This window comes from Pseudopodoces humilis, chromosome 3 (assembly GCF_049639895.1).
Source record: "Pseudopodoces humilis isolate 2021_Gansu_Grassland_sample_001 chromosome 3, ASM4963989v1, whole genome shotgun sequence".
Classification (NCBI taxonomy): domain Eukaryota; kingdom Metazoa; phylum Chordata; class Aves; order Passeriformes; family Paridae; genus Pseudopodoces; species Pseudopodoces humilis.
This window is the reverse complement of record NC_142202.1, coordinates 41,600,938-41,623,658: the sequence shown is the minus strand read 5'-3', so window position 1 is coordinate 41,623,658 and position 22,721 is coordinate 41,600,938. Positions and strand designations below refer to the sequence as shown.

Here is a 22,721-nt window from a genome sequence, read left to right as displayed (position 1 = left end):
ATGAAACGGCAAAATACTTCATTTTCGGGAATACTTGTGGAACTAGTGTTTTCTATCCTGCTTTGCCTCTCCTGTCTCTGGAACATTGTTTTCATCTGTGAAACGTGTGAGAGACCAATACAAGTATCTGATTTGGGAGATGAGCGCATGACCCTGTATCCTGACCACCATTTTGGTTTGGAGCCTCAGCCAATGGCATTAGAATTTAGTGTTAACCTTTCTGTAAGCGTAAATTAATTGGAAAGTAGAAGAATAATGAAAAAAAAGAAAAAAAAAAAGAAAAGAAAAAAAGAACAAGATTGCCAGAGTCATGATTCACTGGATTCCCAGTGGCAGTCTGTCCCCTTTTGGTGTCAGTATTTAAAATTGCATGGCATTGTCCCACACTATTAAAAGTTTCCTCCTTGTCACCTATAGTTAGAGATTTGCTGATGACTTAATGTGAGGGAGTTCTCTTGTACTCTGCTCCACTTTGACTGTTCAAATCTATATAATATGAAGACTAATGTTGTAAAGAAAAGTTTAACAGTATCAGTGCTTTTTATAAAAAAAAAGGTCAGTATTAAATTTTAATCCATGCAAGACTAACAGAGAATCAATCAAAGAGTGCTTCAGGAACTGGGAATAAAATGGGACTATGAATCTGGAGATAGGAATAGAAGACAGAGGATAAGAATAGAAAGTAGCAGAGAGATAAAGACTATGTGTAGTTTTGATACAAAGGCATTTGGCATCCAGATTGTCTGCTGCTTGATTTTTTAATTTTCTCTCCATCTACAGGCTCTTCAGCAGATGCTGTAGAGTCTTTGTCTCCACAGACTCTCCTCTGCACATTCTTGGCATGTTTTCTCATATTATTTCTTATAAATGGTGTCAAAGTAATTAAGGAGTTCTTTGTGTGACCTTGACCTGTTAATCAATTGTAAAAAAACTCCACAGCATGATAGGACACCTGTAGTTGTGCTTGCATTCTAGATAATTTGTTTCCTATGAAATCCTAAAATTTAATGACGTATCCAAACCATCCTCACATCATTAGAGGCAGCATTATAAAATAGGGATCAGCAGAAACCAAGCTGCTTAAACCAGTAAGATGACCAAAATGAAATCATGAGGACAGGGTAGAAATGTGACCTGTTCTCAGAGCTAGCCTCTACTTAGTGGTGCACTTTCTCTTTCAGAATTTTCCCACAGAAAAATTAAAACCAGAGAAGTAAAATCCTCTTTACTTTTTGGCTGAGTGACTGGCATATTCTCCCAGAAGTATTTTTCAAAGCTGTGTTTTGCTGGGCTTCAGTTAGGATTTCTTACTTCCAAAACGAACATGGCACTAGTAGGTTCCATGGGCACATCACCCTACTCCAAAAATCTATTCCCTGGCAATCTTCAGTGGAATCAAGAAAGCATGATTTGATGGGAATTATTTATATCATAAAGAGTGCCAAGTCATGTCTAGGCAACAGGGCAGATGGAGGAATTCTAGTGTCCATTGTTCTATGCTTTTCTTTCCAGTACTCTGGTGTATATAAACAGTGTATTTTTCTGTACATATTCCTGGCAGAAACTGAAACAACTTTGTGGTTAGTAAAGTTTGCACAGTTTGCTATGTAAAGTTTCTAAGAATCTCATTGCATCAGATTTTTATATTTCATTGAGTCTCATTAACAATACAATTGTTGCAGGGTTTACACCTCGAGGAATTGTTATAGGAACTCTTTTGGGAATGGTGCTTCATATAAGATTTAGTCCAGATGATCAACAAGTGGCAGTATGCACTGGAAATCAGATCTACATGTTAAGTGCAAAGGTGAGATAGCATTATTTGTAGCCATGGTACTGGTATTTTATTTATTCACTTTCAAATAAAATTATGATACAGAAATGTTAGTAAAATTAAGCAAAAACATTCATTTTCCATCATAAAATAAGTAGGAACTGGTGCTTGATAATGCAATATATATCAGATAGAAGACTAGGTTTAAACAGTTGAAATGAAACAGTATCTCAATAACTTAGAAGTAGAAAATATTCTCAGGTCAGCTGAAAAACTATTCCTGTGTCATTTAGTCAGAAGAAGAAAAAGTAATGTGTAGTGGCTTTGCCGACAGGATGGTATACAGAGCTTCAGTTTCAATAAGAAAAATCTTACTGAGTTATACTTTGAAAACAAATCTGACAATGCTTAGCAAGTGTTATTAATTATTAAAGCACTTAATTGTAAATTTTATGTTGAAATCTATTCTGTTTTTATTTTTGACTTGATTAATCACAGAATGAAGCTATACTAGCTGAATTGGATGGACACCTGGCTCCGGTGACTGCTGCTGAGTTTTGCACATGGGAGAAAAGTATGCTCATATCAGTGTCAGAAGACAGAACCTTTAAGGCAAGGAAACTGTAGAGATGAACTTAAAAAAGAATAATTTAGTGAATCTTAAGTATTATTTATTCCCCTTTATTCCCCTTCAAATATGCTCTGAAGATTAAGTAAAAAATATCTTTGACTTTATGAAGATAAGGACATTGTTCTTTGAATTGCTTTGGAAATTATATCAAAAATGAATTACTCTTTTTTTTAAAGAAAAATGCAGGTTTTGTATATTCAAAACTTTCCACATTCAAGTATTAACTTCAGTGATTATTATCATCTGGGAAATAGAAATAAAATATTTTGATCAGTTTGACTGTAACTGAAAAGTTTCAGGTATACTGAGCTGAAGGAAAATATTTCCCTTTGAATCTGCTGATACTGATTTGAATTTTCCCTTTTGGGATTATTGGACTGGGTTGCTGTATGCAGTGTACCCCTCCCCTCTTTTCTCTCTTGTGTATGCCTTTTCATAAAGTTAGCTAAAATCACTGAGATCAACCTAAGAAAAGATGATACTTTGTGTTTCCATATCATGTGACTTTCCCCTTTTTTCACCAGTGATGCTTATCAGTTGGACAAAACCCTTCATAGATGGAAGCAGGTGCTGGAAAAAAATTTTCCTAAGAACATCACAATGCCTGCATTTCTTTGTTTTCATCACAGTGATGGCTGTTAAAAAGTTGTTTCCATAAAAAGTTTTCCATAAATATCTAAGTAGATACCTATCTTTATATCTTTATATCTTTTTTGTTTATTATTTTTTTTTAATCTAAAGGTGTGGGACTATTCTACCAGCCAGTTAATATATCAGTCAGGAATAATAGCAGGTAATTTTTCTATTTTTAAATGTAATTTTTATTAACAAAATCCTCCTATCTCTAAATAATAATCTGTGATTATTATAGAAGTTTTGGGTTGATTTAGTGGAAATAATTCTCATAGACAAGGTAGCAGTAAACATATCCTTTAAAGCCAACAGTTTTTCCTTTAAAGTCTGCTTCCCAGTAGATAGTTTTAGTGTACTTTCATAAACAAGTCTGCAAACTATGCCACAGCAGCTTGGGTGGCAGGGTGCAGGAAACCACTACCATGGCAGCTTAGGTGGCAGGCAGAAAAATGCAAATGGAAAGCCCTCAGCAGCACAAGGGCTGAGGCACACAAAGCTCTGTGCAACCATGGGAACTGCAGTAAGGGCTTTTCTTCCCTGTGTTTATAAACAGGAAGAATCAATTTTGGACCATGTATTTTAATTAAATATCTGATTTGTGTCTACTCTAGAAATGCTTTTATCCTTCTTTCTTGAGCAGCATTTCCTTTGCTAAGTCTGCTAATCGATGAAGAAAGCAAACAGATTATCACTGGATGTGCTGAGGGACAGGTAAGAATTGTTAGTTAAACTTGGTCTCTATGTCAAGAGTCAACTATTACTGATGCTTCTGTCTGTAATAAAGGTACACAAGCTGCCTAAATTTTTTTAATTATTAAAGAGTTATTTTAGTAAGCATAATTCACTGCTTCTAATGTAAACCATAAATGGCAAATAAGACCTCTATTACATAACAGAAACTTTTTCCTGAAAACCAGGAAAACTTTTATGAGCAGAGTCAGTGATTATCTAAGAAGAGCACATTGAGAGGCTATAAATATATATGCTTTAAAAGAAAAAAGGTGAAAAATAGGATTCTCCTATTTTGGCCGAAATAAGAAATGCATGACAATTAAATGGAAGAGGCTATGATTTCAGCATGTGGGAATTCTAATAAAAATGTGGTAAATGTGAATATCTGTTTAACCTCTTCTTTAATGGTAAGAATATATTTGTGTGATAACTTACAGATGTTTTTCTTCAGTGTTACTGTTCAGTAATTTTGAAGAAAATGAAAACTTTAACTGTAGTGGTGTCTAAGCCAAGAAAGGTATAAATGAAATTTATTCACATGACCCAATGAGCAATTACATGCATGTTACCTGTGATTTTTAATTGTGGGAAATAGTCTATAAGTATCTTTTTTCAGAACATGTAAACATGTGAGAATTAGATGTACAGTTCAAACTGGTCATTCCTGCTTTTACTAATTTTGAATATATTATCTTTGATTATCCTTAACAATCTTACAAATACATATAATTGGAGTTCTTGTCTAAGGTGAGATGCCATGTACAAAAGTTCAGTAACTACATCCATCCATGGTTTTAAATATTGTGTCTTTAGTTTGTATTCATGTAAGCTTTATATTTAGTGCCAAAAGGTTATTCCAATTGATTTTTCTTTTTCTTGCAGCTTTGGATCTTCAGTTTAATCAGTGATCATAATTATCGTTGTGTAGCGCATATCAACTTAAAGAAAGAGCAAGAGAAATTCTGTAATAAAGTGTGGAAATCTGGCAAAGAAATAGGTAGCACAGTGCTCCTAGAATGCTGTTAATGGTGTAGTCTCGTTACTGGCTACTGAGTGTGTGCTTTTTTTACCATGAAAATTTAGTATAAGTGATAGACTTGTGAGTATTAGACTGTGGCATGGACTGAAGCTCGTATGTAGTTGGGTATTGGTGTGTCTGGAAGGAATTGTGTATGTATGTACGAAATAAATTCTTGGCCAGTGCATTTGTTCATAAAACATTGCATCATGTGCACTATTAAGTATTTGGTTTTTTATTTAATTCATTGTTCAAGGCCTCAGTGAGAACAGAATGAGTGACTAAAAATTAATCCCATGTCAAAAGGGAGTACTATTTCTCAGTTACCTTTGAAGTTTCTAGGATTCTCTTTATTTTTTTTTTCTCTTTTTCATTTTCTTTTTTTTAAAATCTATACTAGTACTTTCATTATATGATATTTCTTTGGCTGTGATATTTCTATAGTGGTATAACACAGAGTATATATAAGTCTTTACAGACTGCCCTGGTAACCCCAGCAGGGTGATTCCCTGATATCAGACTGGCTTGACAGCTTTTTGTTGTGCCTTGTGATGGCCATGAGCAGGTGGCAGCCTTGGTACAATGGGAAGTAATCCTCTCCCTGGTGAGGTGCAGACCCCTGTCCCCTCAGCACTGCTGTGGCTTTCCTGGGGAAAGGGAAATCTGGTTTCCTTTGCTTGTTGTATTTCTGGATCAATGACTGCTATATTCTTACCTGCCTAGGTAGTCCAGCTTCCATAATCTTGAAGTCCTAATTTAAGGAAAAAGACTGCTACATTTCTTGTTATTGTTTAAAATCTATAGATCTGACTTTGATGTTTGAAAGACAGTGATGTAATGTCTGTGTCTAATGCTGAATTTGATGCTAGTAGTTCTTGAGTGTGAGTTACACATGCAGAATGGATTGGAATCCATTCTGCATGTGCAGTTCACATACATTCCCATTGAAAACCTTGGGAACAGGGAACTGAGGTAGATTTTCATCTTGCTTTTGGATTATATTGTAACTTTAGTGTCAAGGGAATTTTCAGGTCAAGTGGAAAAGATACCCAGCATATTTAAGGGTTGCTGGAATGTTGCTTTCAGTGTCACTTCTTGAGATGAAAACACCTAAAATGTGCAAACTCCTTGTCAGTCCATAAGAAAGATCTTTGGATTTCGTCTTTTGAAAAAAACCCATGTAATAATGAGGAAAGCTGGCTTTTAGGAAATATGCATCTTTTGAAACAGAAGTTTCTTGAGTGTGGTCTTGTTTTTTTCATGTCTACTACAAATTCTCTCTTGAATCCTTTCTGTTTCCCTCATTTCATAATTTTTTTGATGGATGGTATTGTTGACTTTCTTAGGTGAAGGGCAAAGTAATTCCAAGCTTTGCAAAACAGACAGGACAAGACCAGAAGGATCAGTGGAAACATCATTGCCTATCCTCTTAATCGAGCATTGTGACTATTTTGTATGTTTCCATAATGAAGAAAACACGTAAGTCCTTTAAAATAGCACCTTATATTTGATTCAAATTTATTTCTAGGAGTTCCTATTGATTCTTGGATTATTTTCACTGCAAATTCATATTTTTTGAAAAACACTATAGGAAAATCAAATAATGTTTTTAGTGGTATACAAGTTTTGGTGGCCTACTCTTAGGAAGATAAGTACACAAGCTGATAATTAAAGCTGGGTTTTCTTCTGAAAAATAATTCCATAAAAATGTCTTTGAGAATATCCATTGTGGAATCTATTGATACCAGCTGATCAGGGAAGATGAGTTAAAAAGTAATTAATAAATCAAATTTATTTTGAGTTTGATTTCCTAAAGAAACATCTGATGCAGCCACTGTGTGACTGTGTCAGTTTGCCTTCCAAATTTAAATAATTTTTGAACTACGTAACCTGCTTCAGTCAAACTTCTGTCAGAGGGACAGATATTTCAGAACATAATGCTTTTACTCATTCCCATGGAATTGGTTAGGCAGGTAGAATTAATCCTTACATTGCATTTCTTTCCTGAAGAGAAGTTTAACCATAGTATCAGGCACCTGGAGATCTATTCCAACAAGAACTGTCCACAAGAACAACCTGTTTGTGTTGTAATTTATGATTGTCACTTGTAGAAATTTATTAGCCACATCATGTTTTAGAAAACCCTTGTCCTAACCTTTGCTCTGTGGTGGGTTATTCAGATGAAACTGATCAGTCTCTGGTTAGATATAAACAACTTTTGACAAACAAAGAAGAAAAATATCCAGAGTCCAGGACAATTTTGGTTATCCTTATGTTAAATTTAAGTAATTATTCACAGTTTTTTTCACGATGCCTGCATATTTAGAGGTACCACCATTAAGAGGAAGGAAGTGGTGATTTTTAACATGCACATCTCGGGCATACTTTAATGCAGTGACAACACTTGAAGGTCAGATGATGAATTATTACAGTCTGTCATATTGCTTGTATAATACCACTCTCAAAGTGTCAAAACTTTGTCTTCATCACAGCTGTAGGTTTGATTTGAACACATCTTTAAACATGACAAGTTTTCTGGCGACAAAGAATCCACCATGTCCCTATTGAAGTTGTTCCAGGAACTGACTCGTTCGATTTTATTTCCAGTCTCAAATACTCTCTTTTCATATACTGGTTTTTAGTATGTTTTTTACTCTGATGGTCCAGTGCTAGCCACTATGAAGTTCCCTCCTTGGACAGTAAATTACAGCTCATGAACAAGTTACCTCTGCACTTCTGGATAAAATAGTTTGTACCTTGTAGAAGGCATGCTTTGTGTAACATTTTTAACATTTGCTTTTGAAAATTTCTGAAATTCAATCTCATTTATTTTTCAATCTCCTTTTGGGACATGATTGCCTGAAATGGATCCAAAGTAATAGATTATTTGAAATAATTTTCTGAATTGAGATAACATCACTCCCCCATACCCACCTGTTACCGCTTTGCATTGTACATCTAAGATCTATTTGTTCTTTCAGCTATCACATTTCAGTTGAAGGTTTTGTTCTGCTTATAAACAACCATGGCCATTAAATTCTTACTACTAATTCAATTCCATTATATTTTTACTTGAGATTTTGTGTTTATAATTTTTTTTCTATTTATTTTTTAATAGCCATTTGTTGGTTTTAGGAGGTGCTTCAGATTTGTCTGAACAGTTGAGCAATCCCTGATATATTGCTTTTCCTGCCTTCAATAAAAAGCAACAATGAAACATTTTTGGAACACTTCTGTCCAAAATTAGGCATCTCACACTTTCATAAGCTTTTTGACATTGAGCAATCTCATCACAATGGATTTTATTATTGGAAAGTGAGAATGAGTTAAACTTTTTGGATATATCACTTTATGGTGTTCATAATAGCTTGATAGTGACACTTCTTTATCAATAATTCAAAGAAGTTACAAATTAAACCAGTCTGTTACTGCTGTAATGAAAGTAGTGCAAACCACAAATAAAGCTATTCATATCACATAAAAATATCACAAACCAGAAATGAAACTGTCTATTCCAGTCTGCTTCTTCACATATTTGACTACAAAAATTTGGGTTTTTTTTCCTTTTTCCTTATCCTTACTTCAACTCTTGTGGTCTGTTTTTAAAAAATAAAACTAATAAATCTACTGACTCCTATTTGGAAATTTTATTAAAATGTTGATATAAATTTTTCTTTATTGTGGCATAAAAAAATTTTAGTTTTTTGGAGAGTGACAAGAGTTATTTTGTTTCAATTATCTTATGCTTGATAATATATTTCTTCTGTGAGGGTCTTGACTGAATTGTAACCAGTTGGTTTACTCTGTGGTGCTTGCAGAAGCTGGATTTTATTACTCAACTGCAATAGTGCTGCCACCAAGCACAGGCTGAGACAGACATTCCAGACTTGCCTGGGGATTTTTCCCCTCAGTTTGTGCTGGTTTTTCTCTTGTACTTTAATTATGTAAAAACATACATTGAATTTCACTGTGCTTTGTGTGTTGATATGAGTGGTAAAAGTAAACTATAAGTGGCTTTGCCTCTTGGTTTGAATTTTCTCTTTGTGCATACCGTGCTTTTACAACATCTCCCAACTCTTACAAACCACAGTAATTTTTGAAGAAAAGTATTTCCTGTGCAGTTTTAGATGTGCTATGAAGCACTTAAATGAAATCAAGGATGGTGTTCTGCTTTTAGTTTTCAAAACTTCACCATTTTTGCTTGAAACTTTGAGCTACAGGTTTGGAAAAAAAAAAAGCTTTGAATTTAATGTATTTTTTTTTATGTGTGTGCTTTATTATTGTGGTACTGGGACTGGGCAATGAGCATTAAAAAAACCCAACTGCTGTTTGGTGTATGGAAATGAGAAAATCTTCTTTATCCTACTCAGAGATATTTTTCTCCTTGTTTTAACAGATATTCTTCCCAGAATACTTTTTTTTGGATAGGAACTTCTACTGGCTTGTTAATAATTAATTTGGCAAACTTTGAATTAGAAGCTGTTTTATCTTACAGAGGTATGTTTATAAGATATATGATTACACCATAATGTGATTGCTTTTGTTATCTGACAAAAATAGTGTAAGAATTAGGTTGTGAAATAGCAGAATACAATAGAAACCAAATGTTTTTGAAAAATGTTTTTTTTCCTAATAGTTTTTGTATGTTTTCCTGGCCCTGGTGACTTTTTTCAGAAGATGTATTGGCACTAGATCTGTGTAGCAATGAATTTTTATTCAATTTTGCAGTTCATAAGTGTTAAATACAAGAAATGTTATTCTACTCCATTATAATTTGAGGGTAAGATAGAAGTATATTCTCTGAAGACAGTGGATTAGGATCATGTCAAATTAGTATGAGTGATTTTTTTGTGTGTGTCGTAGAGATAGGTTTTTTCTTCTGAAATGCAGATACTATTTTATAGCACTTTGTTCTTCTTGGTAAAGATTACAGTGACCTCAGCATTCAGATTGCCAGATCATGTGCATTAACAAGGAAGGCAGCTAATGGAAAAGTGAGTATACACTAAGCATTGCTTTAATAAATGTGATTTATTAAATAAAATTTTAAATTATGCTATTTTCAATAAATATTAATTACACATTTTTCTTTATTTAATGTGAATTACACAGTAATTTCTTTGAAGAGGGTTGATTCTTCATTATGGAATCTGCTAGTTTGAAGCTGTCACAGCTTATATACAGTCTAAAGTGATTAATAAGGAAAAGGTGAATTGTTACAGTGTTCAGGGTGTACCTTGAATGTCAAGAATGACTATTGGAGAAGCAGAGGAAATGTTTTAATGGAAAAAAAAATAAAGATTGTTATACCTTGTTTTTCAAAAAAATGTTAGGATGTGCTATTTCTGAATCCTTCTAAGGCATCTGTCAAAACTATTTGGGTTGTGAGAAAATTTCTGTTGAAAGCCACTAAAAGTGATTTTAAGAAAATGGAAGGCATTCTTATCTGTATACTCTGTTTTCGATGTTGCAGTTTTACTACAGAAGTAAGCTCAGTCTAGGCTACATATTTAACATAGAAGTCTTTTGCTTTAGAGAAGGATTTTGTTTAAATTCAGCTCTTAGCATGTGCTCATTATGTTGCTGAAGCCAATCTTCCCTGTGTACTTCTTTTCTCACAACTCTTACTGCAGAATTGTCTCTAGTGTAGGTGGTGTTGGAATTTCTGTCACTATTATGTATGTAAGTTTGTTAAAACACATTTAAGCAACATAGGCATATTTTTGAAGGATAGCTTTAAACACTCTACCACTTAATGCTCTTCATGACTAAATCCATTAATATTTTGGACTATTTTTTATAAATTTCAGAAATTTATTTCATTTTTCATTATAAATGCAATATATTTTGAACTTAAATTATGAAGTAAATGGAATGTGGGAATTGCTACAGATTTTATGCTTGATCACCTCGATGTTTGAAGATACGATTGCTGTGTTGGAAGTTAACCTTGCTGCATTGGTGAGAAGTCAGCAAAGTGGTATTCTCCCATGTGGAAATGAGAAAAGTCTATCAGTTATCGCCAGGTACAGAATAATTAAATGTTTTCTCTCCATGTTGGATGATAGATTTTTTTATCTGGCACTAAAGTGCGTCATATGGTTCTCTGCAGTACTACTTGTTGACATGGTTTGATTTTACTTCTTTTCCTATCATGCTTTAGTTGTATAGAGATGGAGAAATCACAGAATCAGAGAATGGGTGAGTTTGGAAGGCACCTCTTCATGTCATCTTGTGCAACCACCCTGCTCAAGCAGAGCCACTTGGAGTAATTTTCCCACCACAATGTCCAAGCAACTTTAGACTATGTCCACCATATTCTAAAGACGGAGAACTACAACCTCTCTGGGCAGCCTATGCCAGTATTCAGTCACCTTCACAGTAAATAAGTGTTTCCCAGTGTTCAGAGAGAACCTCCCGTGTTTCATTTGTTGCACATTGCCTCTTGTCCTGGTGCTGGTTTAGGACACAGAGCCTGGCTCTAGAGCCTGCCTTACAGCCTGTACTGCTGCATGGGCTCATTCCTCCTCTGCTGCAGGACTTTGTCTTTCACCTTGTTGAGCTTCACAAGGTTGCTGTCAGCCCATTTTTACAGACAATAAATGTCTCCCTGGATGACAACACAACCTCTGCTCTTTCAGACACTCCCCTCAGCTCTGAGTCATCAGCAAACATGGTGATGGTACACTCTGCTCCCTTATCCAGATTATTAATGCAGATGTTGAATGGAATTATACCCATGGAATCATATGGAATGCAGTTATAACTTCTGGGTTACTCCGCTGGCTCCTGCTTTCCAACTAGACTTTGAGCCACTGATGATCACAGTCTAGGCCTGGTTGTTCGTCTGGTTTTCAATCCACCTCACTGTGTTCTCATCCAGACCACAGTTCATCAGCTTCTCTGCTCTTATGGTTCTTATGGGAGACAGTGTGGAAAGTCTTACTGAAATCAAAGTAGACAATATGCACTGCTCTCTGCTCATCTGCCAAGCCACTCATTTTGTCACAGAAGTTTATCAAACTGATCAAGCATGACTTCCCCTTGATGTATCCCTGCTGATGTCCCTAGAAATGATTTATGAGAAAATGCTGACATCTTAAAGATGACAAAACCCCTGCAATATACACTGAAGAGCAAATTTCAGTGCTTATAATAAAATCATCAGTTAATATTCACAAAACTGGGATGTAACACGTAAAAGCAATGGTCTGCAAATTGAATCAGGGCCAAGACTTGTCTGTGCTGCTGAGTATCTGAGCTGATAAATGGTCCACTATGCCTAACTTGTTTTCAGTAAATTCTCATTGCTATTGCATGTGTAAACACACACATGCAGATAAATAACTAAAAAGGAGTTTTGACATCTTTTTCTAATCTGACATTTTTGTTCATTGCATTCATTGATCAATTTTTTGTTCTTCACTTTATAACTTAGGTGTACTTTATTGGCAAGTTCTCCATTGTGTAAAGGTTTAAAGAAGAACATGAAAGAACCTTCTAGGAAAACAGTTGGTAAGTGTAAACCAATCCTGAAATTAATAATAAAGTTATATTTTTAGTAACAGTAACTGACTTCTAGCTGACTTGTGCCTAATACAATCAGTATGTTAATTTTTGTTTTAAAAATATATTACATTGTATTTTTACTTCAGTAGGAAGAATTTTACACTTCTATTAATATTTAATATCATACACATGTAATTGTAGTTGAAAACTGTGGTTATAAGTATTTTTATTTTTTCAAAACCCATTGTCTGAGAACTTCCTGTGGATTTTAGAAGTGTTAGAGTATAAAAGGTTTAAATTTTTGTAAGTCATTCTTTTTCCATAGCATGCAGTAAACTTTTCTGTATAATTTGTCATTTATTTCTTAACTTTGGTTATGATATACACCAAACAAGTGTTTTTATATATTTTATTGTTCTGAATAATCTTCTGCCAATACTGGATGTTTAGGAAATTAATTTTTGTCTCAATATTCTACTGCTTAAAAAAAGAGAAGATCTGACATCCAGTTGCCATTGAACCACTTGTAACTTTTTTGGTTAGCAACAAAAAAGTTAAAAAAATATTTTTAAAAAGTGTTTTTCATCCTCTCCATAAACACTTACTGTGCCCATTAGAATGTCAAAGGTTATATCTCTAGGGATTTATGGTATTTTCAGAGTACATCTACAGGGTTTTAGCTAGAATTCCAGGCTGCCTTGGACAGCCAGCACTGACAACTGTGCTGCCTTTGTTGACATTTCATGATCAGAGAGATGAGTGCTGTAATGAAATCCTTTGGTCTCTTAAGGCTTTTGGTACAGGGAGCTTCTCAGGAAGGGCCTTTTTGTTCCTCATTGCTGCCTAAAGAGAAAGGATACTTAGTGGCTTTTGAAGGGACTTCTACCCTCAGCAGAGGTGAATGTATCCCAATGTATCTGAGTTTTTCCCTGGGAATAGCAACAACATTTCCCACTTTACAATGTTAGTTTAGTTTGTTTCCCGATGGTATGAAACACTCAGTTTGGAGCTGAGGGTGCCCTCTGGGCTTCTTAGCACAGCACTGGGCATGCAGACATTGCCCATGACCTGAGCTCTGTAGGGACACAAATAGATACCCACCAGTCAGCTTGTTAATGATCTTTCAATCCATTCTTTAGTCCAAATATAGGGTGTGAATACATTATAGCTAATGCATACAAAATCTAAAAAGAGGCAGTTAGAAAACACATTTTCTAACTGAAATGCCGAAAAACGTGATTCAGAACAATATTCTTGCTACTTCAACCTTTAAAGAGGTTCCTACTCATCATGGTATTGGAGGAGGGATGTTTTACAATGTAACAGTTCATATATCTTTCCTCTTCTCAGTAATCATTATTTTAGGGTGATTAGGGTGATAGGGTTTTGTAACATAAGGAAACATCAAGTACTTATAATGTGAAAAACTCTCTACTATAACTGAAAAAATATAACGTTAAAAACATTTTGATGTAAATTAAATTGTTTTCCTACAGGAGTGACAAACACGGTGAAGGATAAACCATTGGTTTTCCATAATAAAATTAAGTCATCAGGATATACAGCAGCACCACGGTGAGTAGAAATGTTACTGCTTTCCCTGTCTTATTGGTGTGTGATATTTTTTCCACACAACTATGTAGTCTAATGATTGTGAAATTAATCACCTGTGAAAAACAGTTATGATGTTATAAAAGAAAAAATTTTAAAAACATATTGTAAACCAAAATGTTCACAGCTTCTGGTCATTGGCCAACTTCCTTTTAAAATCCACATTTGGCATCCTGATTCTTTCATCTAGCTAGACTCTTGTTTTTTCAGCTTGCAGAAAGAATTGTCTAAGAACTGTATTTGTATGGATTTTGTCCTTCAGAATGTGCTATTCAACAAATAATTCACAGAAGTCAAGGTCCAAACTCAGGCATTAGAATATTAGACATTTATATTGTCATCAAAGTGTACATTCTTTTATCTATTGACATTACCCACAGATATAAAAAGCAAGAAGGAAATAGAATTGCTTTCATTTGAAAAAGAGGTGTTTCTCCCATGCAAGGTGTAATGTTTCATATAAGAGTGTCTGTTTTCTCTCTCATAGAATGACCATGTTTTCTCCAAATACTAACCTGAAAAAAAAAGAGGTATCAAAGTGGAAGACCAATTGTAAATGGTAGGTAATCTAACGACTGTTAAAGTAGGAACAAATTAAAACAAATTAAACAAATTAAATATGCTTCTGTCATTGAAACTTTTTAGTAAAGGCTGCAACAAGAACTAAAAGGGTTGGTAAATTTGATAGAAAATTTATCATTGCAGCAAGTGATTTGGTTTATCAGACTGTGAATTAAATTTGAGTGCTTCATATAAAAGAAAATATGCATATCTATTTTCTTAGATTTGTGTTGGTAGGAAGAACAGGTGCTAAATATGGTTGGAAGCTGAGTCCCAACATGTTGTTAAGCTGCAGTTCTAGTCTGAAAAGTAACTGAAAGTGGCACAGGGAGAAGTGATTTCAGATCATGTCCCTCATGCACCCCTAAGATCTTGTTACCATGTTACAAACTTATTCCAATGGATATAAGCAGGGTATGTGTAATAGTACAAATTGACCAGTGGAATCTTTATCACTGATCACAAAGAAAAAATGTTTTTCTAAGGGTGGTGTTTTCATGCTAATTTGTGTGGAATGTTAAATGGGGATATTGCACACATTTTTTTCTCTTTACAGTTATATAGAGTCTTTGTTTTATATAATACAATCATGAACATAAAGAATGATTGATGCCATAATTTTTCTCATTTAAAAAGAGCTGTTGAAGTGTTAAGAAACCCACTTAATAGCTCAAGACTAAACCTTGTATACCTTGCACACATAGAAAGCCTTTACATGAATACTTCAGATAATTTCAACTTTGGTTTAGCACTATTTTATATAGGTTAAGCTACTTAGTATTTTAAGTTTTGTGTGGGTTTTTTAGTTAAACTGCTTTTTTGTTAGTTAATATTGCATTTTGTCACAAGGTCTTTGTAAGCAAGATAGAGTTTACAGTATTCTTTAAATACTTTTGATAGCTATGTTACTTAAGAAATTTTTTTTTTGCCAGACTATGTTAATTCTTGGTCTTGTGAATTCACAACTCATCGTGGTAGGAGTAGTTTAAATATGACAATTTAAAATTAATTTGGCTCTTACCTTGGATTTGACAATTTTTTTCCAGCATATTTTTATGTAAAGATGTTTAGAATAGTTCCCAAAGCCACATTTATTTCATAACTGAAATGAAAATGCACTGGTTTATTTATTTTTTTCCTTCTTTTAAGTAAAAATAAAGAATATCCTTTGGAAAATCATCCTCCAATCAAATATGAGAAAGAGATAGCTGTTACTTGTAAACCAACTCCAATTTTTTCTGTTCAATATTCTGGTAAGTACAGGCTTTTAAAAAGTGCAGTTTTGTCAGGGTGCGGAAAGAAATCCAAAATTTGTATGGCATAGTTTCTGAAGACTGGGGATACTGTGGATAAATTCACAGAAAACTTTCTGGCAATACTGCATACTTTATACTGATAATTTTTTATCTTGTAAAACCATGTAAGCTGTTACTACATAGGCATCAGGATTCTATTTCTGATTTTATATCTTGTTTCCTTTTGAATTTATTCCTTGACTTTCCCACTACTACTTGAAAATTAAGAGTTCTTTCACTAAGGAATTTATTTTCTAACACATTTACTTAGTTTCATCAGGGTGCTGGCATTCTGTTTCAAAATACTAATATTTCAATTTATATAAATATTATTCAATTATTATAAATTGAAATATTAAAAAAAGAATTCTTCTGTATGATCCAAAGACAGGCATTTTTCTTAACTGCTCTGGATAAATGACTCTTGCGTTTGGTTTAGTCAATTCCAATATAAGTATGATTAAGCAGAAATCATTTCCTTGATTAGCAATCAAGCATTCTGTCATGTATATAATAATGTTAATGTGGACCCTGCAAGGCAAAATATTTTCAAAATATTTAAAAACGTAAATCTTTGTAAGTATTTTGAGGACAAGAACAACTTTCACCCTCAGAAAATAAAAGCAATTAGATGCAATCAGTAACTTTGCTAAAATGTATTCCAGCCATTTCTGCTCCTTAGAGAGTTTTGCTAGTACATTTTAGGTATAAATCTTCTTTTAGTTTGAGGAAGAAACATCTTTTTTCTTTTCTCTCACACACACCCATACATGCACACACAGGCTTAAATAACCACAGTTTATAAAAAAATTTAGATTTTTTTTTTTGAGTTAAAAAATTTTGTTATTTAGAGAATAAGTCAGGACAAGAAATGAATTAGCCTACAAAATCCAAGCAATTTCTTCAACACTAATTTTGATATTCATACAAAAATCAGCATTAAACATATGAAATGAATATCTGGTTTTTGTTTTGTTGTAGTGACATGCATGATTTTTATGATTAAAAGAAGCAGCATATTAGCTCCTTTTTGCTTTCAGTCATAAATCATTGGGTGCTCTTCTTTATAGGGGATGGAGAGCTGCTGGCTTGTGGCCAGGCTGATAAAACTGTGCTGATATTCAATTCCAATCTCACTGAAGTGCATAATGTTTTTTCAGGTAAATTTTGGAATTAAATTATAAGGGATATAGTATATGGTTGAGTTTGGTCTAAAATGGCATGGATTCCACTTATATCACCCTGATAACAAGAGAGAGGGAGTACTGATGATTCAAGATGTAAAATTTCCTTCTCTGATTGCTTAGTTTTGTCCTAGAATTAAGCTGACTACCAGGTGTTCCCATTTTTCAATTTTTTGTGAGGTAAGAAGTTATCTATGAAATATATATTGAAATCTTCATCTTGATGTATATTACAATAATTAAAGAGAAACAATAAAGGCAATATATTGCAATAATAATACATGTGTATATTGTAGTAGTATATTCTGATAGTTTATTAGCCAAAAAATTGACTGTGATGACTTGGCAAAAGATGTGTTTGCTTTGAAATTCCAGGCTTCTAGAGAATAACCATCTAAACAAAGAGGGACTGTTCCTATGAAGAAATCCACAGCTACAGAGGTGTATTCATGTGTAAACATATATGCTTTTAAATGAGTCTTAAACACCAGATTATGTCTAAATTTCTACAGGAACGGTCTGTTAAATTTTTAATAACCATAAATGTTATTACTTTTAATCAGTGCTGCTAAATTAATTTTCTGTGAAAGCACATAATGGAAAATGAATGGTTTTTACTAGCTGACCCAAATAAGTATTAAAATCAGACTACTTAAAAATGTTTTAGATAATTATTTCAAAGTAAATAACTCTGCAACTGATTTATGAAAACAGTTTTTCGTTTTGACTAATTTTCATTATATTTAGTGGAAGAAGTTGTGACAAGTTGTGACATTAAGGAGGCAACATTACTGGAATTGTGCATTATTCTTGTGTGAGGAAATTTATGAAAATATGCCTTGTGGACAAAATAATAGGATCTTTTTCTTCTACAATAGCAAGTTCTTAAGTTTTTCACTGATTTTTTTCATTGACGCCTTTAATAATTTGTGTCTTTTTTGCTTTAATGATGCACAAGTCTGAAAACCAATGTAAACCACATTCTACTATGCATGTAGTCTTTTCAAAAACAACATAAATGTTGAACTGCCAGGTAAAATAAAACATGGGATTAGGAACCACAAAGCATTAGTTGCCTGCTTGTTTCATTTAGATTGCTCTCCTGTGCCATTCAGATTACCATGCAGACGTTTGTTTACTTTCTACTTTTGATGCTCTTGTTTTAGAACTGTCATAATATATGCCTTTATATGAAAAAACATGATCATTATTCTTACTTAGAGCTGCAGTCAGTGGCAATGTAAAATTTTCTTTTTTCCAAGAAATAGAAATTGTATTTATTCTGCTAAATTTTTCAGTTTCAAGGCAGCATTAACATATGAATATTGCTTCTTATCAAAAATCATGGCTTTATAAGCCAGCATCAAAGAATGGTATAACAACAGTCTTTCTGTTAGCCTGATTTATTCAGTCTTGTTCCCTGAAGGGTTCAGTTACAATTTTAAGTAGTTCTTCAGTGGTGACTCTTCAGGTGTCTGTGTCTTGTAGTGAAGTGCAGGTAATGTTGAACAGCTGCAGAGAGTTACAGCCAGCATGGCCTTTCCGAAGAAGTCTTTTTACAAAACCAGCTGCAATTCTTCTCAATGTGCTCCAGGACTGGGGAACCCTGAGTAATGCCTGTTTTGAATTTTACTGGGCTCTTTCAAGCCAGTTGGCATCTCCTTCACTGTGCTTTGGGACTGAGGGGCCTAGAGAGCAGAGATTCTTAAGCTTTTTGTATGGCTCTTCCAATTTTCCAGAACTCAGATTTTCCTAAAGTTTCTCAGGTTCCTTACTACTTTGGAAAACTGTTTTGTATATTCTGTTGTGGTTTTATTTTTTTTTTTTGTTTCTTTGATTGGTTTTGTGCTTTTTTTTTTTTTTTCCTTTAATGCAGATTATTCAAGGATTCCAAATATTTTTAGAAAATCAAAGCCTTTAAATAAAGCTGTGTTGTGAACAAAATAAGAATAATACTTAATAATACTTAATAATACTTAATAATACTTAATAATAAGAATAATGTGTATTTGTCCAGTACCTGTTCAGCTTTCTAGTAAAAATTCTACAGCTGACTGGTAACTGGGAATTAAAATATCTTATTTATAAGACTTTTTGTAGACATATGTCTACAAAATGAAATATCTCAGTGGCTGTGATATATTTAATACCCTTCCTGTAATTTAAAGCAAACTATTTTTTAATATAAAACTTCTGTTGACCAAAGATAAAATGTGCACAAGAGGGCAGCATAAGAACTTTGAATGTTTTAAGGCTAGCTGAAGTTCATCAAACTTCATCTGACAAATTGCAATAACATGCATCAAAGTCTGTAAAATCTGTCTGGCGTGTTCTTTTTTGATCTTTTTTATCAGCTTCAACATAATGTTAGATCAAAATAGTAATTCTAGCTTTTGAATATTATTTCTGGCTTTTAAAATTTTTTCTTTGTAAGTTTACAGTCTTGTTTTTAACAAGCCGTTGAAGTGGCATGCTCATCTTATTTTGAAAAAAAATAACTAGCTCAGTAATAAAAGGTTAATAAATAAAACAAAGCTTTTCAACTATTTTTGATGTCTTAAGGGGTTTCCAGACCATGTTTAATAAAAAATTTCATTATTGTATAATACTCAAATTCTTTTTTCAATACCAAGTCCTTGCTTAAATTTAAGTTCAAGGATATTTCTTGAAAGTGCTCTTCCAATAACTTTGAAAAATTAGAGTTGGAATTATATTTTTTTGTTTATTAATGAAACTCACTTTCCTGTGGTTTTTGGTGTAAGAAAATTTTAATAGCTGGTTCACTGTTACCAATTTTAATCCAAACATTTGAAACTGGTACTTAGAATGTATTTTAATGTTGTGCATAATTATATGAAAACAACACAAGTAACTCCAGAGAAATTTATTAATGAAAGAAATTAGCTTTATGATATTTCCATTATTATTTTTATTAGGTCATGATGGTGCAGTTAACTCTGTTGGCTGGAGCCATGACAGGAAGTGGCTAGTTTCTGCATCAGAAGACAGAACTTTAAGGGTCTGGTCAGTCTACAATAAGGAACCTGCCCTAATTCTGGTAATTGGAAACTTCCATTGGTTTGGACACAGAGAACACTGTTTTGCACTTTCATCCACTTCTGTTTTAAAAGTTTTGTAGAAAGAACCAATTTCTAGAGCTACTGAGTGGTGACTCCCACAGATAAAATGATCTGGGTGATCTCCATTGACTCCAAATTAAGTTTTTCTCATGGTAATTTAGGAAAAGAAAAAATAAACCTTGTTTAAAAAAAAACCCTATTGGGTATGTCTGGAAGTTTTGGTTTTATTGTCTGGTCTGTACATTGTATTTTCATTGGCTCAGCTCTGCTTGACTTTAGTCTACTCCCCAATTAAAAAAGAAATTCAGTGTATGAAGCTAGATTGTATTGGATTCAATTGACTACAGATATACTGCCAGCTAATTTAAGCAGAGTGAAATATTTTCTTTTAGAGTAATAGATGTCAAAAATAAGATGGGCTACTATGTAGTAGTTTAACTTTCTGGCCTATGATCAGGATGACAGGGAGGCTCTGCCTTAACACCAGGAATCTCAGACAAAAAATACTTATTTGAATCCATTCTTAACAAATTCCTTTATGTTTCAGGGGAAAGAGAAGTTCCATAAGACTGTACGCTTTGCACAGTTTTATTTTATAGATACATTTATATTGCTGTGTTGTGGAGCTGAATTTCATCTGCTAAGTTTCCATCTAGATCCCACCAAGGATGACCTAAAACGGTGAGTTCATTTCTCATTAACAGACCAGTGAAAGTACTCATACAGTTTGATATGGGATTTTGTGTGTGGTGAGGTGAGCTGAGGGGGCAAAAATATTACAGTAAATAAAAAACTGAACAAATAGTAAAAGCTAGTTGCAAAATATCTTTGTTTTGAATGGGAGAACAAAAAAATTAAGGCTACAACACTGAATATCACTTAATTGATATTGTGAAGGGTATGTCCTGTCTGTTGATGATATTAGACAGTATTGGGCTGTATCCTTAGATGGGAAAAACCGGTCTATTTTCCTCATCTACTTCCTTGGCAGTTTTGCTGCTGCACAGAAAAACATACTAAGCACAATCTTAAATGTGTTTAGGAATAGGAGTGCTTTCTTGAATTGAGGCATGTGTAACTTCACTGAAATGTTGAATTGTCAGACGGAATTATATAATAGTTTTCTTCCATAATCTGCTTACGTAGTTTGTTTTACTCATTAATTCTTAGTTTATGGAGATATTAATAAACCAATAAAAAGGTAAGCCAAATTGCTACATAAACTTCAATTTCTAAGAGAAGAATGACTGTACAATGTCTAACTCAGCGTGTCCGCAGTACCTGCCTGAATTTTAAAAGAGTTTTAAACTTTGAATTGAACATGTATAGGACATGTAGCAAATGGATTGTGTCAAAAAAACCAAACCAAAACAAAAACTTAAGTATACTAAAATTCCTTTTTTTAAAAAACAATGGGTACTCTTCTATTCCCCTCCCTCCCCTCCCTGTTACTTGATTCAGTTTTGTCATAACTTGTATTTGATGAATCTCAGTTTACTGTTGGTTGATTTGCTTTCTATGTGAAATTCTACCTAAGCCATAGCCTGTGAGGTATTTACTTATCTGTGTAGCAGTCTGCAGTGTAGAAGCAAGGTACTTCAGCCAATTCAAACAATTGTTCTTGCATTTGGGAACAACCTAAACATTTTAATCAGCCTCTTTCAGCAGGGTAAATTGGACCAGAGGAAACTTCATACTGCCTTCATTAGATTGTACCTATTATATCAGTTAGCTTATTTAAAGTTAGCTTGGGTAGGTTACCCAAAAATAGAGATAAATCATTTGCTCTTGAAGTCTAGTGCACTTTATTTTTTAGTTTATTTGAATAAAGTGCTTGTGGAAACTACAAATGTTCTTGGATTAAATTGCAAAACACTGTATATTATGCTCTGCTTCTCCATCACTGCTAAAGCAGCTCTGATGTCCATCTGAAAAGATCAGCAGACCATTGTTAGAGAATAACAATGAAAGGCAAAAACCAAGTCACTAAGCATTTTCCTTTTGAACAGATCTGGCTGACGACCATATTGCTTTTGTCAAATGATTTCAGATTTGAAAACTTTTAGCATTGTTGGAAAGGAACAGTAATGATTCCTACAGAATGTCATGCATGAACTTTTGCACTTTCATGCACACAATGCTAAAGCGCAAGTATAATATTTATTGCACAGGAATTATTTTGGACACTGCAGACAGTGTCCAGAAATGGCTAAAACCCGGTGTATTATCAATGCTGGTTTGCTCTCAAGTCTAAAACACAGCACCATACAAGCCACTATGAAGAAAATTAACTCCACCCCAACCAGATCCAGTGAAGTTGTTATTAACTCTGTATTCCTAAGGTGACTTCTATGAAAATCATGCTCTTCTTGCCCCATATATTCATATCCATATCCATGGAGTTATTTTTTCTGTTTACTGTAAGAATAGATCCATGTTGCCTATGTGGATATATTTCAGTAAACAGAAAGTTCTAATTATATTGAATAACAATACAGTTTTGTGTTATGAAATATAAAAAAAGTCTGAAGCCATTTTAGAGGTTTTGACATGTTTGTCACCTCTGCATGGAGCTGGCAGGTAACCCAAAGGACCTTAAATAGTTCTGTGTGTGTTGGGAAACAAAATGTCTTTGGTAGTGTGTGATCTGCACCTTATTCTCTTCACATCTAAGTAGAAATTATTCTTTCCTC

The 22,721-nt window shown here is 33.7% G+C and overlaps 1 protein-coding gene across 1 annotated transcript in view; it reads left to right on the top strand.

Moving 5' to 3' along the window:
- The window catches only part of WDR27 (WD repeat domain 27), a 96,070-nt gene that overhangs the window by 1,738 nt on the left and 71,611 nt on the right, over window positions 1-22,721 (top strand). The window contains exons 3-18 of the mRNA XM_088053372.1: window positions 1,683-1,807; window positions 2,273-2,386; window positions 3,147-3,198; window positions 3,679-3,749; window positions 4,653-4,767; window positions 6,135-6,267; window positions 9,185-9,285; window positions 9,715-9,782; window positions 10,681-10,814; window positions 12,227-12,303; window positions 13,794-13,872; window positions 14,396-14,467; window positions 15,619-15,722; window positions 16,835-16,924; window positions 19,885-20,006; window positions 20,576-20,709. Of these exons, the coding sequence (XP_087909498.1) occupies window positions 1,683-1,807; window positions 2,273-2,386; window positions 3,147-3,198; window positions 3,679-3,749; window positions 4,653-4,767; window positions 6,135-6,267; window positions 9,185-9,285; window positions 9,715-9,782; window positions 10,681-10,814; window positions 12,227-12,303; window positions 13,794-13,872; window positions 14,396-14,467; window positions 15,619-15,722; window positions 16,835-16,924; window positions 19,885-20,006; window positions 20,576-20,709 (1,591 nt within the window). The remainder of the gene's footprint in view (window positions 1-1,682; window positions 1,808-2,272; window positions 2,387-3,146; window positions 3,199-3,678; window positions 3,750-4,652; window positions 4,768-6,134; window positions 6,268-9,184; window positions 9,286-9,714; window positions 9,783-10,680; window positions 10,815-12,226; window positions 12,304-13,793; window positions 13,873-14,395; window positions 14,468-15,618; window positions 15,723-16,834; window positions 16,925-19,884; window positions 20,007-20,575; window positions 20,710-22,721) is intronic.